The following is a 20,202-nucleotide window of genomic DNA, read 5'->3' on the forward strand; positions in this document are numbered from 1 at the left end:
ATAATGAAAGTAGAAAATACAGCCTAAAGATTGGGAGACCAAGAATTAAAATGAGAGCTGTTCTTTAGCCTCAGTAATGAAACAATAGGTGAATTTCTTTATTGGTACAAAGTCAGCTAATCAAATAACTCTAGAACATTCTCATTGCAAGGGTCATCATTCCTTTTTGTCTGTTTAAAAAGACGAAAAGTAGAACACTATACTAAAAGAAGAAAAACAGACCTACTTTTTGATATTGTTTAGGACTTGGAGTAGGTTTTCCTGTAATTGATTGTACAGTGAATACAGAAGAAGTGGTCAGGATACATGCTATTGGCATCTATCGTATACTTCTCTCCTCCTGAGCACTTAATACAGTGCTCTCAGTAAATACGATTGATTTATTGATGGTTTCATGTTTTGTTTAGCCAAGATTGAAAGCACAGTTCTCACTTGTGTCAGATCTGGAGAATTCCTGCATTTGGGTAGTGTTCTGTCCCCAGGATTCCGAGGGATCCTCTTTTGAAAGTCAAACTTTTGGGAACCAACATAGCCATAATTTTTGTTCTAGCCAAGGGATCTTTTTTCAAGAATGTCAGATATTTTTAATCAAACTCAACTTTCCCTGTCTTCTTCAACATATGAATCTTTTAAAATTTTGAGTGTGTTTTCTTTGTTTGAAACTCCTGACAGTTGAATTTTAAATTACTCCACCAGCCCTTTCACCTATCCACTCTCTTCTCCTATTTCACCCCAGCCTACCTCTCCAGTCCTTTCCAGCTCACCTTCTCACTGGGCCTCAATCTCAATTCTCCTTTCTCCAACCCTGGTTCACACCCTTTCCTCCTGCCTGGAGCTACCACCTTCTTCAAATCCTCAACTCCCCCCATCTTTAGAGCCCGTCTAAAATACCACCTCTTCCAAGAGGCTTTCCAAGATTCATTTTTCTTCTCCTAGGTCACATTTTCCCAGCTACCTTCCCTTCTCAATACTTTTGTACCACCTCAGATTTCATGCTCTCGCAACCTCCAAAAGCACTTTTATGCATATTAATTCACACTCAGTGTGAGCCCTTCTTTCTCCTTTCTGTATATTCTTTTGTGTCCATCTTTCTCTTGTAAGCTCCTTGTGGGTAGTGGGAGTGTCTACGAACTCTGTTATACTCTGCACATAGTTGACACTCTTGATCAATTCATTGGTCATAAAATATGATAAATTATTCATGATCTTCATAGGCTGGTTGAGCTAAGTTTTTAATTTCTTTTATGGTGCAGTAACTGGTTCATGTAGTAGAAAACAAGCCTGAGTATTTCTTTCAACCCTCTAGTGATCCACCTCAATTTTAAAAAAGATGATGGTGAGGGGGAAGGAAGGGAGGGATGATGGTTGGGCACACAGCCAGCTGTGAACCAGTGAAAGAGCAACAGCTCCTATGTCTGAAGAAAATTGAGCATTTATTCACTGACTGGGATATATGCCGAGAAAACTGACGAGCAAGCAACTGACAATTAACTTCCCTTCTGCATGACACTTCCTCCACACTAGTCTCCTACTCAGAATTGCTCCAGCATTTTCATATAAATTTCTCATCCTTATTTAAACATTTCAGAGATGAGAAGACTTTGGATTTATTATGAATAGCTAAGTCTGAATTTTCAATCATTAAGTTTAGAGCTAGTTGCATATGAAGAATTCTGAATGAATGTTTTTTATATTTCTTGATTGTGCCCAACTAGGAAAATTGCTTTTTCGAAGATAATTAAATTTAGAGTGTTTGAAAATGGACAAAATGAAAGGTATTTTTTTCTGTGAGTTTTGTAATCTTATTTTTGAATACTGCCAGACAGATAGAACTCTTTTTCACTCAGTTCTTCTATAATGGGTGTTTACACATTGTGGAGAGAAGGCTGTTAGGTAATTAGGGAGTGTAATAATTGTGGTGTTTGTTAAGGGTTTATGATGTTCCAAACACTATTAAGTTAAGTGCTGGGGTAGATACAAGATGATCAGGTCCACACAGGGCTCCCAGTCTAAGTAGAAGGGAGAACAGGTATTGAATTCCAGTTTTGCAGATGAGGCAAAGAGAAGTTAAGTGCCTTGCCCACGGTCACATAGGTATTTGGTGGAGCTGGAATTAGATTAGGGAACATTTTTCTGATAATGGGGCTAAAACACAAAAGGAAGAAAAGGTTGTGCAGTTATGTTTGGTATAAGTGTGTTTTCTTTAATGTAGGTTTATTAATAACTCTGGTTTTAGAAGAAATAATGGCATTAAGTGCTTATTTTTGTGCAGAGCACTATACTCAGTGCTTGTGAAAATAAAACATGCAATCCCCAACGACAAGGAGCTTCCACTCTGCAGATGAGTGCATTTGGTTTGAGGAAAATGACTTTCAAGAAGAAGAATTCCAAAAGATTAGAGAGAAAAGATCGTGCTTCTTTTAAAGATGCTTTGCTTATTTATACTACTTTCAGAGGACTAAAAATCATGTAGTTTAGTGAGACAGATGTTTATTGGGGAAAGCCATTTTACAAAATGTAAAAAAAAAAAAAAAAGCTGACATATTTTGCAGTCTGTAATAGGCTTATTTTTATAACTTTGAATTTAATTGTGTAAAAAGTTCCAAGTAGCTGAGCAGCATTTTTTTTAGTCTTTAATGATAAATGTTCAAAAACATGCACACAAATTTAGGAGGTAGCAGACATTGTACATCATGAAGATTGAAGTAGAGAGAGATGTAAAACCTGCCCAGCAGGTAGGTGTCAGAACAGAGAGGACTCCAGGTATTCCCGGTCTTTCCAGATTATGTATTAGTCCAAATCTCTCTGTAAATTACTAAATCACAAAATTCTAGCAATACCCACTTCTTAATTAGGCAGGTATGGTCACCAGATTGAATATTCAACCTGTTAAGTGCTGCAGCTAGGTAGTTTCCTACATTCTTAAATCAAGGATATGGGGAAGAACAGTACTTTCCACACAAGAGTACTAGGGTACTTTTTTGTTTTTGCTTTTTCATGCAGTAGTTATTGGTGGTGGTAGCTCCTACATGGTATGGAATTTCAAGGCCCCAGCCAAGCCAAAGTGTGTTAATTCAGTATCCTTGGTTCTACTGGCTGGACCACGCGTGACTTGATGGTCTTCTCGAACTTGCCATTGCACCATTGTAAACTGCCTCCTTGATCAATAATATTTACTATCTGTTGGAACTGCTGCACGTTAGAAAGAAAATTGGGCATGGCTGACCCAGTGAGTTTTCCGTTCTAAACAATATGCCAATATAGGGAGGTTTACAGAGTGTGTGTTTGTGTGTGTGTGTGAGAGACAGAGAGAAAACATGCTTGTGCTCTGCTTCCATGGACCATGAAGCGAGTTGTCTACACTCACTGCCTCAAATTCCTGTCCTCTAACTCTCTCCTGGACCCCCTCCAATCTATCTGGCTTCCACCCCTTCCCCTCCATTGAAACCGCCCTTTCAGAGGTCACCAGGGACCTCCTCCTTAACAAATCCAACGACTCCTACTCCATCCTAATCCTCCTCAACCTCTCAGCTGCCTTTGACACTTGCACCATCCCCTTCTCCTTAAAACATTATCCAACCTTGCCTTCACTGACTTGGTCCTATCTTGGTTCTCCTCTCATCTCTCCGGTCGTTGATTTTCAGTCTTCTTCGCGGGCTGCACCTCCCCCTCCCATCCCCTAACTTTAGGGGTCTCTCAAGGTTCAGTTCTTCATACCCTTCTCTTCTCCAACTACATTCACTCCCTTGGAGAACTCATTCGCTCCCTCGGCTTCAACTCTCATCTCTATGCAGATGACACCCAAATCTATATCTCCTCCCCCGTTCACTCTCCTTCCTTCCAGGCTTGCATCTCCTCCTGCCTTCAGGACATCTCAACTTGGGTGTCCTCCTGCCACCTCAAACTTACCATGTCCAAGACAGAGCTCCTTATCTTCCCTCCCAAACTTTTCAGTCACTGTGGATGGCACAACCATCCTTCCTGTTAAGCCATCAACCTTGGTGTCATCTTTGACTCTCTCTCATTCATTCCACATATCCACTCTGTCACCAGAGTCTGCCTGTCTCACCTTCACATCATCGCCAAGATCTGCCCTTTCCTTGCCGTCCAAACTGCTACCACTCTAGTACAGTCACTCATCCTATCCCGACTGGATTACTGCATCATCCTCCTTTCTGACCTCCCTACCTCCTGTCTCTCCCCACTTCAGTCCGTATTTCACTCTGCTTCCTGGATTATCTTTCTACAGAAACATTCAGGGCATGTCACCCCATCTCCTCAAAAATCTCCAGTGGTTGCCTATCAACCTCGGCATCAAACAAAAGCTCCTCACTATTGACGTCAAAACTCTCCGTCACCTTGCCCCTTCTTACCTCACCTCCCTTCTCTCCTTCTACAAACCAACCTGCATACTCTGCTTCTCTGGTGCTAACCCCCTCACTGTGCCTCGTTCTCGCCTGTCCTGCCATCGACCCCTAGTGCCATGTCCTACCTCTGGTCTGGATTGCCCTCCTCCTCAAATCCGCCAGTCACTCTTCCCCTCTTCAAAGCCCTAATGAAGGCTCACCTTCTCCAACAGGCCTTCCCAGACTAAGCCCCCCTTTTCCTCAGCTACCCCTCCCCTCCATATCACCACGATTCACTCACTCCCTTTGCTCTACCCACCCTCCACAGCACTAATATATATATGAATATATCAATAATTCTATTATTTATATTGATGCCTTTATACTTGTTTTGATGTGTATATATCTATAATTCTTTTTACTTACATTAATGCCTCTTTACTGTTTTGATGTCTGTCTCCCCCCTTCTAGACTGTAAGCCTGGTGTGGGCAGGGATTGTCTCTCTTTATTGCTGAACTATACTTTCCAAGCACTTACCACAGTGCTCTGCACACATTAAGTGCTTAATAAATAGGACTGAATGAATGATCTGCCATGACCAATCGATCAATCCATCAATGATATTTGTTCAGCTCTTACTATTTGCAGAGCATTGTACTAAGTGCTTGGGAGAGTGCACCACCACACATTTAGCAGACACATTCCGTGCCCATAACGAGCTCTCCATCTAGTGGGGGAGACAGATTTTAGTATGACTAAGTAATTTATAATGTGTAATTTAATGTGCAGTTCACTTCACTAACTCAGAATGCTGACCTCTACCTTCCTTGTGGTGGAGGCCGCTCTTTCTCTTCATCGGCTCCTGAGTTGCTGCTCTTCTTCTTGCTGGATTTTTTGAGCCCGCCCCACCCCCACTTGGCAAGAAGGAGAGATAGAAACAGTAGAAACTAGCCCTACCCCTGTCCTACTACCACCAGTTCACAAAAAATATTGCCTTTACCAGAAGTCCAGGAAAAAGCTTGTTGTGAACAGGAAACATGTTTACCATCTCAGTTGTAGAGTACTCTCTCAGCTATTCGATAGAATGTCAACTATTCGGTAGAGTGCTCTGCTCACAGTGTGCACTCAAAAGGAGAAAGTATTAGTACTCCCCTTGAGAAAGATGGAAGAGGTCCCAGTGGCCTTTATCAACACTTAGGTGCTTAAGGCATTACCATCTATTTTATAGCATGATACTGGAGGTAGAGTGAGAAAGGCCCATGGGTGGAGCAATCAGCAGAATGATTGAGGCAGGGTTTTTCAGTTGTTTTAAATGGTATTTATTAAGCGCTTACTATGTGCCAGACACTACTAAGTGCTGCGATAGATACCAATGAATTATGTTGGACACAGTCCCTGCCCACATGAGTCTCAAAGTCTTAATCCCCATTTTACAAATGAGGTAATTTAGACACAGAGAAGTTAAGTGACTTGCCCAGCATCACACAGCAGACAAGTGATGGAGCTGGGATTAGAACCCAGGTCCTTCTGACTCCCAGGCCCATTCTATCCTTAGGCCATGCTGCTTCTCAAGGTTTTAAAAAGCCATCCCTTTCACCCTAAATGCATGCAAAGCCAGTATCTCAGTGACCGTCAACAAAACTTTCAAATATGTTGAAGTGGTCTCTTCACCACTTCAGACCCACTATCTTTATATTAGAGAAGCAGCATGGTGTAGTGGATAGAGCATGGACCTGGGAGTCAAGAGGTCATGGGTTCTAATCCTGACCCTGCCACTTATCTGCTCTGTGGCCTTGGGTAAGTCACTTCATTTCTGTGCCTCAGTTACCTCATTTGTAAAATGGGGATTAAAACTGTGAACACCATGGTGATAGGGACTGTGTCCAAGCTGGCTACCTTGAATCTACCCCAGTGCTTGGCACATAGTGCGTAACAAATATCATTATTATTATTACCACCATTGTTATTATTACTGTATTAGTTTTCTGCCTACCACTGCAAGAATTGATTGTCATAAATTTGAGTACCTGATTTGTATAGAGTACTATACCAGGCACTGGGAGAATATAGTAGTACTAGTAGATATGATCCCTGCCATCAAACATTTTCTAGTGTAGGTAGAGTTAAAATTTCATTTTATTGAGGGTGATAATTGTATTTGAGTGCTTTCTTTTTGCAGAGTGCTGTACTAAGTGCTTGTTAGAGTACAATATAAATGGAGTTAATAGACACTTTCTCTGCCAACAAGGAGCTTATAGTCTAGAGGGGAGACAGACATTAATATAAGTAAATAAATTAAGGGTGTGTATATAAGTGCTGTGAGGATTTTAAATATAAGTAGCTCATTCTGTCATTGTAAAAATGCTCACTGAACTCCTATTTGATTATAATTATCCCTATTTGTTTACCAGTGTATATCATTTCTGGTTTAACTCATGGTCTTAAACTCCAGCCAGATTCCGCAGCTTGTAAACAAGAAAGTCATTCATTTAATGTGTTTGGTTTTGAGACAGTTGTGCTGGGAAAGCAGGAATACTGAAGTGGATGTGAAAGGCCATTATTGAGATATCAAAATAAATAGGTATTTTTAGAGTCTTTAAAAGTAACATATTTAGTCCTATTTGAGCAGTTTAGAAAGAATTTTATAGTAAAAGGGACAGGAAGAATAATCAGTTTTTAGTAATGGTCTACAAAGAAATTGAAACATTTCTCTCTTATGCACCAAATTTCTGAATTTTTATAGAAGTTAATGAAAATGCAATATTTGGTTGTCAATAAATTCACATGTACTTTATACAGTAGTGTTTATTAAACTTTAGATCACCATTTTTGTCTCAGTTCTTATGTATATTGTGGTATCTTCAAATAATTTCTGCTCTGTGTCCCAGGGGATTTAACCTATGTATGGGCTGGATTAGATCTTTGTTTCAGTGGTCTGGGCTTCCCATTTTTCAAACTTCCAAGCTGCATTTCTGGAGCCAGGTTGTACCAGTGTCAGATGTGGAATTCCAGATTGAGAGGGATTCCGTATGGCCTCTGGAAACATTGTTGCACATAAGGCTAGAATATTAACTTTTGATACAATGTTTAAGAACTTTGGAAAAAAGGTAGGACATTGAAGTTATGATCATTGATTCTTTGTCAAATACAAAAGGGGTTTGTGAAGTCAAAAAAAAAATTAACTATACTTTGCACAGAATAGTATTCCACTTTTGCAGAACTGAAAAGCTCAAATGGATCTACATCTGCTTTCCCTATTTTCAGTCTGGGATTTAAGTACTGAACTCACCTGCTTTGTTCCCTGCCCCCCCCCCCCCCCCAAGTTAGCTGTTCTTATGAGTTTTACAGATAGCTTTCTACTCCATATTAGGTAACTTGGATTTTTCCTTGTGACTTTTTTATGACCACAGGGGCCCTGTGAACAAAGTTATAGTCTAGTTTTGTTTTTTTTTTCCTCTAGGGCGCTTTGAGGAAGAATTCATCAAAATGCGCATGGAGCGGCTTCAGGGATGGATGACAAGGATGTGTCGTCATCCTGTCATTTCAGAAAGTGAAGTTTTCCAGCAGTTCCTCAATTTCCGGGATGAAAAGGTAGAAATTTAATGCCAAGCCTTCATAGGGGTGTTGAAAGAAGCCGCTATGGATAGAGCACAGGCTAGGGAGTCAGAAGGACCTGGGTTCTAATCCTGCCTCTGCTGCTTGTCAGCTCTGTGACCTTGGGTAGATCACTTAACTTCTCTGTGCCTCAGTTACCTCACCTGTAAAATGGGGATTTAGACTTGTGATCCCCATGTGGGACAGGGACTGAGTCCCTCCTGATGACCTTCTACCTACCCCAGCACTTAGAACATGTAGTAAGCACTTAATTATTATAATTATTATTATGATGTTGATGGAAGGGGAGTGACATGTCCTTCTTCTTCCTTGAGGGCAAAACAAGGAAAAATGAGTTGGAATTTCAGCTTGAGAGTTTGCAGGGAACCAAAAGGAGAAATTACATGTTTAAAAACTGAAATGGATGACTAAGATAGGATGTGAAATCTCCTTTTCCATTGTCCTTAAAAAAGAGGAAAATCCTCATTTACTGGGGATAGTTTAGCAGTAGTTAGCCCCCTACCCCAAGTGCTTAGTACAGTTCTTTGCACATAATAGGCACTCAGTAAATACCAGCAATTGATTAATTAGGGTCATTTTCATTCCTGTAACTCTCTGAAATAATGCATTTGAAGAAGAAGCCTAGATTAGGAAAGGGACACCTTAATATTTAATACCAAAGAGTAGTTGAGTATGTTTCAGGGATGATAGGAACAGACCGAAAGGATTGATCTCTGTCTTCCCTACAGTGGATAGTTGCCTGGCTGTCAGTTGTCATGTGGCTGCCAATATTTAATTGTAGTATGCATTTGGAGGTGGCCACTTGAATCGGTCTGTTGTGGCAATGCATTCCTTCATTGAGTCTGTTTTGGATTCAGTAAGTTCTGCTCTTCCCTTTGAATTTTCTATAAGAGTTGGATGGACAGAGTTGGGCTCAATGTGTCTAAATAATAATAACAGTAATAATTGTGTTATTCATTAAGTGCTTACTGTGTGGCAATCTCCATGGCAATCTAAGCACCGGCGTAGTTAGAAACAAATTGGGTTGAACACAATCCTTCACCCACGTTAGTCTCACAGTCTCAATCCCCAATTTACAGATGAGGGAACTGAGGCACAGAGAGGTGAAGTGGCTTGCCCAAGGTCACACAGCAGACAAGTGGTGGATCTGGGATTTGAACCCATCACCTTCTGACTTCAGGCCTGTGCTCTGTCCACTTAACCATACTGCAATGATTCATGTTAGTACAAATCCCAGGTTAAAGAGAACATTTTCCTGTTTCAAATCATTATGTACACATACCTAAAATGTTAATGGCTCTATTATTATATTGAAAAGAAGAAAAAGGTGCTGTAATGATTCAGGAATGTCTGTGTCATTCATTCAGTCATATTTATTGAGTATTTCCTGTGTGCACAGCACTGTACCAAGTGCTTGGTAGAGTACAATATGACATAGTTATGTGGATGTGCTTTTATACATCTGGTACTCAGGAAAACCTAAAAATCTCTATATACTTTTTTATAATAATACCCTGAAATGGCATACTACATTTTGCCTCTCTTTTGCAAAATTTTTGCAACCCCAAAACAGGGGAGGGACTGTATTTTATGGAGAAGCTAATTGGGCAGGCATTGTGTCTACCGACCCTTTCATATTGTACTTTCCCAAGCACTTAGTACAGTGTTCTGCACAGAGTAAGCTCTGAATAAATAAAATTGATTAAGTTTAGCTGTAAGGCAACAGGAGAACAAAGAAGGACAAAAGGGAGAGAGAAGGAGGAAAACATGAGGGCATTGCTTCTTTATCTATCTATCTCAGTCTCCTGTGTGCTGCATATAGTAGACATTCAGTAAGTGCCCTCCTCCCTTCCCTTCTCTTACTACTCCAGGAGCCTATACTGACTGACATTAGTGCATTCTGACGCTTCCCTTCCTACCCTGATCCTGTATCCTCTTTCTACCCTGACATGGGCACACACATTTAAAAAACAAAAAACAAACAAAACTCACAGTGTGTCTGTACCTGCAGCATTCTGACTTGACTGCTTTTCTTGTGTGGACATTTTTTTAAAAAAATGAAAAAAGCCTTTAAGATGTGAGCCTGTATCTGTGGTGTTCTGTCCCTACTCCTCTGTCACACTTCTCTATGATGACTTATAAAAATAATCTTTAATTCCCTCCTCAAAAAGTGGAGGGAGTGTGAGGGGATTAAGTCAGTCCATCATATTTGAGTTCTTAGTGTGTGCAAAACACTCTGTTAAGGCATCGGAGTTGAAAATGAAACTAAATATGGTAGTCTTTTTCTTTTGAAGTGTTAAAATATATTTTTCCAAATTTTACAAAGATATGTACAGTAAATCGAATTGCATTGTTCAGCTGGGAAGAATGAGGCATTGTACCAAAAAATTTAGGATGAAGTGATTCTATATCATTTATGTGTCTGTCTTTCTAGTAATGACTGCTTAGTTATGGTAAGCAGCTTTAATCCAAGGCATTGCTGTACTTACTGCTGAATTGTCACATTGTTCTTATTTATAGGAATGGAAAACAGGGAAAAGGAAGGCGGAAAAAGATGAGCTGGTGGGAGTTATGATATTTTCAACTATGGAGCCAGAGGCCCCTGATCTGGACTTGATAGAAATGTAAGATATGTTTGTATCCACCACCCACGTACTAGGAGAAGCAGCGCAACCTAGTGGAAAGAGCACAGGCTGGGGAGTCAGAGGACTCTGGTTCTGATCTTAGCTCTCCACTTCCTGCTCTGTTGTCCTTAAGGAAATCACTTCTCTCTGCCTTAGTTTCAACATCTGTGAAATAGGGATTAAGTACCTGTTCTCTCTCCTTCTTAGACTGTGAGCACCAAGTGGAACAGAGACTGTGTTCAAACTGATTAACTGATCTCTGCCCTGGTGCTTAGAACAGTCCTTGACACATAGTAAACACTTAAATATTATTATTATTTGTCCTCTCCTATCTTCATTATTGAGTGTGGCTCCTCATGCAGCATCCAGGAAACTTCCAACATTTGCGTTTTCTGGGTATAATAAGGTCTGTCTGAAGGATAGGAAGAATAAGAGAAGGATTAGGGTCTTTGCAAATAAATTTTCCTTGAATTTTTTTTTCCCCATAAACTTCCTCAGTCTTTTTTGGGTTCTCTGGATAGTTTTCTGAGCTGTTAAAACTTAAATCTATGGTGAATTTGGTACACTGATTTTATTTCTTCCTTTTCATTTAACATGAATTAGTCTTCATGATCACTGACAATAGCAATTTGGGTACATTTTGCAAACATTTCTCTAATCTGATGTTATATAGTAATGCTAAAGAACATGAGTTCTGAATATTTTGAAGCCCCAAGCTTGATGCTAAAATGAATCTGTGAGAGAACTAAATATTTCCAGTACACTAGAGTAAGTAAACTTTTTTTCAGCTGTGTATTATGGATGAACCAGTCTACAACATTGTAATTTACCATTTCAAGGGATTGCAACTTTGCACCAATTTATGAAAAGTGTTGTATCCACTTCAGCTTTTAAGTTAGACCTTTTCTTGGTGATTGGTAACTGCTAACTTGGTAGTAGCCCAAAATTCCTGAATGGTCTCCCCTGCCTTTTTTTGCTTTGTTTTGTTTTAAATTCATTGATGACTTTAAACCAGATTAAGGAGGGGAGCATAAAGTGGAGGGAGAGGGAGGGATTTTTTTTTCTTTTGGAGTCCTTTTTCTCAACTACAGGGAACAGATGGTTTTATTTCTGATTTACATATACCTGAAGTTTCAGTGACTTTATTGGAGTCAGTAGTGTAATTCATATGAAACAAGTGTAATTACAGTAACCAACATGTGGTATTATACCAAAACAAAAGCCTGTTTGAGCCTTTGGTCTTAAGACACTTTAGCCATTTTAGGGATTCCTGATTTTTGTAAGACCTTAAGAATGTTCCGTCTTGGAAAATTATAACTAGATTAATGTACAAATCTCTTGCATATTCATTTGAATTATTTTTTGAGTTTTTATTACTAGGGATTTTGCGAGAACAAAATCTGGGCATTTCCTAGGTTATCAATACAAGTAGTATTTGCCTGTGGTGCTCTGCACTAGGTACTTGGTCAAGAATGAGAGTTAGAAAACATGATCCCTGCTCTTAAAGATCTTTCTGTTTAGGGCACAAAATAATTTACAGTTCAGTGAAAACGGAAAAAAAATGGATATTTAGATGAGAATGTGCTAAAATAATATATGTAAATCATTATGTACCAAAGTGCTCTGCATTGCAGTAAGCACTCACTAAATATGATTTACTGCTGTGGTCTGGTGTGAGTATGGAAATGCTGAAATAGTAATTGGGGGGATATGAGCTGCAATTTGCATTATCCTTATCTCCATTTATTTAGTCTTATTTCACCTGTGTTTTGCCTCTGCATTGGAAGATTGACTGGGAAAGAGAAAAAGAGATGGGGACTCAGATTTCTTAATTTCAGTGGTCTATTCTAGACTTTACCATCTATTACTCTAGGTCACTGAACTATTACGTTATTCTGGTCTACTTTGTTAAAAGATTCTCTTCCACCTAATAGTTTGAGAAAAGTTGCTTTAGGATCAAATTCTGCCTTTTGCAAATGATGATGCTGTCTCCCAACAATAACAATGAGTGAGCCTCAGTTCGGTCATGCCTGGTGTATCAGAAAGACTTTAGGACTACAAACACTCTTGAAGAAATGGATTTTTAATGGTATTTGTTAAGTGGTTACTCTGTGTCAGGCACTTTCCTAAGCACTTGGGTAGATGCCAGCTAATAGGTTGGACACAAGTCCATGTCCCACATGAGCTTACCATCTTAATACTCATTTTAAAGCTAAGGTACCTGAGGCACAGAGAGGTTAAGTGATTTGCCCAAGGTCACGGGATTATGGTGATTGTGGCTTGCACAATGTCATGCAATAGTGTTGGTATTAAAGTTCAAAGTGGGAACAGAGTGGCAGAAAACGAGTGGGAGGGCAAGCACAGGGCATTGTGTAGTGCATACAAGTTTTACCTGCTGAACCCAAAATGCCATCCACTTTTTTTGTCAGCTATTCTCAGCCCTCTGAAATAATTACATTTATAAACAGGTACAAAACTAGTATAATTTAAAGAAAAATATCTGTGAATGGTATAAATTCTTGCCTTCTTTCTATATGGTATTGACTGACTTCAAACTTTTTCCATTTCCCCAAAAGATGAGACTTAACTACATGTCTGAGTAGGTAGAGGCAGCATAGTAGAAACAGCATGGGCCTGGGAGGACCTGGGTTCTAATCTTGGCTCTGCCAGTTGCCTGCTGTGTGATCTTGGGCAAGTCATTTAACTTCTCTGTGCCTCATTTTCCTCAGCTGTAAAATGAAGATTAAATGCCTTTTCTGCCTCCTACTTAGACTGGGGACTCCATGCAGAACAGGGATTGGGTCTGACCTAATTAACTTTTATCTACCCCAGTGCTTAGAACAGTGTTTGACACAATGTAAGTGCTAAATACAACTTTAAAAAAGGGAAGATGTACTAGGGTAAATACTGTGAAGATTATTAATACTATAAAGTTCGTTATTCAATTTTAGCTGCAGAAAAGATGAACAGACAGAATGTAGAATGCTAATAATTTGACATAACTGACTAAACAGTGAGGGTTCACTCATTGATTTTTTTTCCAGAATCACAAAAATTTGGTGCGAGCCACACCAAGTAGAGTCTATTTCTCATATGATTGTTCTTCCTCAACAGAGAACAGAAATGTGAAGCTGTTAGTAAATTCACCAAGGCCATGGATGATGGAGTGAAGGAGCTGCTGACAGTGGGTCAAGAACATTGGAAGCGATGTACAGGACGTAGGTCACCCGCTTGGCAGCTGTCATATGGGGGGAAAAAATAGTACCTCTCAGGGTATTGTTGTTTTGGCTGCAATCCCAAAATCCTTAATTGAAATAAACCAATTCTAGAACAAATCATTCTTGAAAACGAAATCACTCCATAGTAAAAAACTCTTGGAAAATAGAGAGTCTCTTATTAAAATCCTACAGGGCATATAGATAGAAATAGTTTTTGCGTATTGTCTTTCCATCATCATCAAGTAATACTGGAAGCTTTGATTGCATTCTAGGCAATGATAATAGAACATGCTTTCCTTAGTCCTGAGGAAACTTACTTATCACTACATCCATGTAGTAGTTTCCAGAGGAATCATTTAGAATAATTAAAGGAGCTGTTCTATTTAGTATTGTGTGGGCATAAATAATTTAGATACTCTGCTTTAGCTAAAATTAACAACTGGAAAGAAACCTTCCATAGTGTACTTTTAAAAATAAAAGTGAAGGGGCTGGAGAGGTTTTCTTAAAACAAAACAAAACAAAACAAACTACCTGCTCTTCAGTAAAGTAGTGCCAGTAGGGTTTTGTGTTTCCATCTTTAGTGAGAATTAGCCTGCTTTATTTTAGAGAAGCAGCGTGGCTCAGAGGAAGGAGCCCAGACTTAGGAGTCAGATGTCATGGGTTCTAATTTCGGCTCCGCCACTTGTCAGCTGTGTGACTTAGGACAAGTCAGTTAACTTCTTGGTGCCTCCGTTACCTCATCTGTAAAATGAGGATGAAGACTGGTAGCCCCACGTGGGACAACCTGCTAATGTCGTATCTACCCTAGCGCTTAGAACAGTGCTCAGCACATAGTAAGCACTTAACAAATACCACCGTTATTATTATTATTTTATCAACAGCATGCTTTCTAAACCATAGTTTTTTAAAGTTACAGGTTGCTCTGCCTTAATTTGACTAGTTTAATTTAAAAATCTATAGAAACAGGCAGAATAGTACCTACCAACAAAAATATGAGAGGTACTGGGAGATGTTAACAGTTTCTCTGAAAATTGCTAAATTTATACAAGTAAAAAAGCAGTATGCATTTTAGTAATATAGCATATCCTTTTTTAAAAGTATTGTTATAACTCTGTTATGCATACTATATATATAAACCACATATAACTGTATTATATTGTGCTCTCCCATGTGCTTAGTATTCTTACTCTGCAGAGTAAACAATAAATACGATTCATTTATTAAATTATTGGAGTAATTTAATTCCAAAGCATAACAGTACTTTTGTTGCTTTTGTCTATTTTACAAAAGCTTATGGCTGGCTGATAGATTAGGAAAAATGGTCTAATATACAGTAAAAAGTTTCAGAGATATAATTTAGGAAAGGATCAAGAATTAAGAACTGTTTTGAGGTAAGGGTGAAGTAATAAAGTAGTTAGATTTCGAAGAGCCTTTGGAGCTACAGAGGCCTGGGGAAAGGAGACATGTATTTAAATAAAATCCAGTTATAAAGCGAGTTTTATAAGACAATGCTCCTCTCCTCTGCATAGCGTATGGTTTTATGGTGATAGCATAATAATGTTGGTATTTGTTAAGCGCTTACTATGTGCAGAGCACTCTTCTAAGCGCTGAGGCAGATACAGGATAATCAGGTTGTCCCACGTGAGGCTCACAGTTAATCCCCATTTTACAGATGAGGTAACTGAGGCACAGAGAAGTCAAGTGACTTGCCCACACAGTCACACAGCTGACAAGTGGCACAGCCGGCAGTCGAACCCATGCCCTCTGACTCCGAAGCCCAGGCTCTTTCCACTGAGCCACGATAGCAAAGAGCTATTCACTGAAGGAGACATCTGGGTTCTATTTTGGATCACACGGTGGGATTGAAGGAGTTTGCTGACCCACTTGTGAGGATCAAAAAGCAAGAAGCTGAAACAGTACATTCAAATTCATGATATTACAGAGAATAGTAAACCAGATTTACCTGTATGATGGTGATGAAGATGGTTATCTGAGGGGAAACTTCCTCAATGTTGTGACAGTTCAAACTGTTCAGATCTAAGGGACAGATCTCAGGAGTAATGACAGCTCTGCTATTTTTCCACCTCGGAGGTCTGATGCTATTCCCCAGATATTGGGGTCGGGCGGGTAGTAAGTAGAGGGGGGAAGCTTAAAGAATCATTACAGAAAAAGCAAAATTTTAAAAAAGAAAATCAATTTTGGGATTTTTTTTCTGCAGTGGATTGCTTAGACAAGAAGTGGCAGTATCCATAAGCCATTTCAGTAAGCAATGAACAGAAAAAATTGACATAAATTATACAGAGTTTCAAATTTTAAAACTCAGTCAAGAAGAACATATTTTAGAGTGCTCAGTGAGAAATAATTTAAACGTGTACTTTTAGAGACAAGGTTCATTTTCCTAGCCTCTCTACTGTAAGCCTTTTTAAATGGAAAGATTTTTGTGTAAGATAAGCAGCAGAACAGGAATCTGTAAATAGTGATGTAGGTACTGTATATGTTGTTGATTTTGTTCAAATTTGGATTACTAAACTGAGTTCTAAATGTGTGCATCATAATATATTTCAGAGCCAGGAGCTTAAACTTGAGCTTAAGCATGAGCTTAAACTTGTACAGCATTATAAAAAATGTCCAGAATGAAAAGCAGATATTGAACCAGTGTGTATTGGTGAACTTCAATACTATGCACCAAAGCAAGAGCCTTCAGCTTGGTTTCGATTACAGATAATACTCTGGAAAAATAAATTGGAGGATTGACTAACAATTATTCTTTCTTTCCCTTAAAGCATTACCGAAGGAATATCAGAAAATAGGAAAAGCCTTGCAGTGTTTAGCGACTGTGTTTGGTTCTAGTGGATATCAAGGTATTTAAAGCATATCTCTTCTATTTTTCAAAAATGAGTCTTCATTTGTTTGCTTCCCACATTATGTGCTCTGTGTTGAGTAAGACCTTGCCAGTAATTTTTTTGGTTGCTTTCTCATTGGTTGTGTGTGCTTTCAAAAACCAAGCTCTCTAGCAGAGCATCTTTTGGGGTAGAGCCATGGGTGCCACCTTTCACTTTTAGCCTAGGTACATACCCCCTCTCTGGCCTCTGTTCCATCCCCAGTGATTGGCCCGGGATAGATCAGGCCAAGCTGGGGCAGACTTTGGGGCCAGGACCCGGAGAAACTTGGTGTCCTGTGAGATTCAGAAAAGACACAGTGATAGTGGTGCCTTGCTTCTCTTGCCAGCCTCGGTAAGAGGTGCTGGCTGCAATTTGACTCCACCTGTTGTTCCTTTTTGTTTCCAGAGGACAAGATCCTTTATCTCAAAATTCCCTCCATCCCATGCTTCCCCAGTGGCATTGAAGCCTCTGTATCAACCTTAACTCAACAGTTCTCCTTTATCAAGAGCTTTTTTTAAATTGGCTAATAGAGTGGTGGGAAAGTACTAGGACTTTTTCTTATAAAAATTCTAGCTCTGCCTACAAATGAAACTAAGTATTAGGGAATTTCTAGTGAATTTCTTGTCCTTTTTGATTTCTTATACCTGTGTGGACTATCCTATCTAAAATCATGGTAACACTAGGAGATTAACTTCTCCTTAACAAAAGGTAGCCTTAGGGTCAAGGATTAACTGGTGTTTTCCAAAGAGCCATCGGCTAAGTGGATGGTGTGTTACTGAGATATATGGGAGAGTGGGGCTTTCTATCTTCTTTGCAAATTTGAAATCATGTCTTGGATATTTCCTCCCTTGCAACAGTCACTCTAGGGAAAACCCGTGAAAACAACCTCACATTTGAAGAGAAACTTGTTCAAAGTTGTGTTCCTTCAGGCACCAAATTTGATGCCTTCAAAGGAAATGCAAATTGTCCTTCTCTGAATGATGAATTGTCAGAATCTGAAGTATTTAAAGATATTCCATAATGCCATAAACCATTAGACTGTGAACCCCATTTGGGACAAGGACCATGCCTGATTACCTTGTATCAGTGCCTAACACATAATAGCTATTTAGCAATTATTTTTTATTATTGTTATTATTACCAATAAAGTTAGATTCTAATGCAGCATGGCCTAGTGGATAGAACAGTCTTGGGAGTCAGAGGACGTGAGTCCTAATCCTGGCTCTGCCACTTGTCCTCTGTGTAACCTTAGGCAAGTCACTTCACTTCTCTGTACCTCAGTTCCCTCATCTGTAAAGTGGGAGTTAAGACAGTGAGCCCCATGTGGGACAGGGACTGTGTCCAACCTGATTACCTTATATCTATCTTAGTACTTAGAATGCTGCTTGACACATAGTAAATGCTAAACAAATACTATCACTACTATTTTTATTATTGGAGATTGAGACTATGAGCCCCACGTGGGACAGGGACTGTGTCCAACCTGATTTGCTTGCATCCACCCCAGCACTTAGATCAGTGCCTGGCACATAGTGAGTGCTTAACAAGCACCATAATAATAATAATTACTATTATTAATAATAATGCCTAACCTCCTTCAGGCCAGTCAGGTACTATTTAGACATAGATATAGTATCAGAGAAATCTAAGTTTAATGCATCGTCCTAAATAATTCAGTTGAAAGAAAGGGATTAGTTTAGGCAGCAGGAGAATCTGTTCTAATATATTCTTCTTTTATGGTGAAGAATGAGGAGATAGATGGTTCAGCAATGAGTTGCAGTCGATCAGATTGACAAAGAAAGAGTCAATTAGAAAATCAACCTTCTTTGGGTTTTGGGAAAAGTAGAGGCATGGGAACTATGAATAGAGATAAATGGGTTGGCAGGGAGGGTGGAGTGGGAATGGTATCTTAGGTTTGCTGTTTCCCTCCCATGTTTCTCACTTGGTAGCTATTAGATACTATGCTCTGGGGCTTCATCAGGGTAAATAGCTTTTTCTCAGTACATTATCTTGTTCCTGATTCCATCCATTTATAAAACATTTAATACAAAAGCATACCTCCTCCTTAGAGCATTTTGAAGGGTGCTTTAAGGGAAAATAAAATCCCACAAGTAAAGAGGGCAAACATAGCTGTAATCTCCACAATACTGGTCATGTTGATATTAAGCGCTTACTATGTGCCAAGCACTGTTTTAAGCCCTGGGGTAGATACAGGGTCATCAGGTTGTCCCACGTGAGGCTCACAGTCTTCATCCCCATTTTACAGATGAGGTAACAGGCACAGACAAGTGAAGCGACTTGCCCACAGTCACACAGCAGACAGGTGGCAAAGCTGGCAGTTGCTGACCTGCTTGCCTCTTAAATATAAATCCATCTCAGCCATTTGGGACAGAAGGTACTTTCATTTAACGTAGGCCGCTGGCCTTTATGGTGCTTTTCTATTGGCAGTACCTTCGAGAACAAGCCAGCTACTTCCCATACAGCATGAGGTTCATACTGTCTCGTTAACAAAAGAGTTTAAATGATATACTTAATTGGTACCTCTTGACTATATGAAAGGTCCATTTGGCTAATGAAGATAGGGGAGTTGTTATTTTTCCTGACCCTATCCCATCTGAAGGGAGTCTCATGTTTTTCCCTTGAAACACTAGCCTGGGTTCTGTGGTTGTTTCCATCTCTCTGGCTAGATACTTTGCTTGGAGATTTACATTGTACTTCCTCGGGCATAAGTGTTTCTGAATAGTTTAAAGAATATGTGCTTAGGAAGCTAGTGAAGAAGGAGTAGGTCTCAAACAAGTGGTTTGCCTCAGCCAAAAGCCCTCAAAAATGTAGATGAGAGTGCAGAATCTTTAGCCCTGAAAAGAGTGTATATCCAGGAAATCTTTGCTTTGGAAACAGGCTCAAGCCTGTGTTTTGTTTAAAGTGTGGGACACATTGCCTGTTGTATTGGACTCTTTCAAGCACTTAGTACAGAGCTCGGCATACAGTTTGTGCTCGATAAATGCAGTTGATTTGCTTTTGAAGAGAACAGGCTGCAGTTGTCCACTCTCCAAGAGAGTAATAAGTACCACCTTTCATCTGTAACACCCTCCCTCCTTCATCGTTCCAGTTTGTTGCAGATGAATAACACCAGAAATTCCAGAATTGGTGTTAAGTAGATACCATATTTTAGGCTCCTCATATAGAGAAAAATGAGACTAAATTTCGATCACGTTAGTGCTAAAGTCCCTTACAGTTGCCAGATAAATCATTTTTCTAAAGCTCATGTGCTTTGCCCCACAGATTATTATTTTGGACGCATTCATTAGAAGTTCTAAACTGTAGAGTTCTTGCACTAGAGCCTGTGAGGGTATGACAGCCAAATGCTAACTAGTGGTATTTAAGTGCTTACTGTGTGCCAAGCACTGTACTAAGCGCTGAAGTAGATACAAGCTACTCGGCTTGGGCACAGTCCCTGTCTCACATAGGCCTCACAGTCTTAATCCCTATTTTACAGATGAGGTAACTGAGGCACAG

The 20,202-nt window shown here is 39.5% G+C and overlaps 1 protein-coding gene and 1 non-coding gene across 2 annotated transcripts in view; both read left to right on the top strand.

Moving 5' to 3' along the window:
• Positions 1-20,202, top strand: part of SNX9 (sorting nexin 9) — a 158,639-nt gene that overhangs the window by 114,455 nt on the left and 23,982 nt on the right. Inside the window, exons 10-13 of the mRNA XM_029057802.1 lie at positions 7,808-7,938; positions 10,483-10,586; positions 13,701-13,804; positions 16,588-16,665. Coding sequence (XP_028913635.1) covers positions 7,808-7,938; positions 10,483-10,586; positions 13,701-13,804; positions 16,588-16,665 — 417 coding nt within the window. The remainder of the gene's footprint in view (positions 1-7,807; positions 7,939-10,482; positions 10,587-13,700; positions 13,805-16,587; positions 16,666-20,202) is intronic.
• On the top strand, positions 5,465-5,593 carry LOC114809493. The gene has a single exon (XR_003757273.1). It is a non-coding gene; the product is annotated as a U6atac minor spliceosomal RNA (small nuclear RNA).

Source organism: Ornithorhynchus anatinus, chromosome 2 (genome assembly GCF_004115215.2).
Source record: "Ornithorhynchus anatinus isolate Pmale09 chromosome 2, mOrnAna1.pri.v4, whole genome shotgun sequence".
Taxonomy (NCBI): domain Eukaryota; kingdom Metazoa; phylum Chordata; class Mammalia; order Monotremata; family Ornithorhynchidae; genus Ornithorhynchus; species Ornithorhynchus anatinus.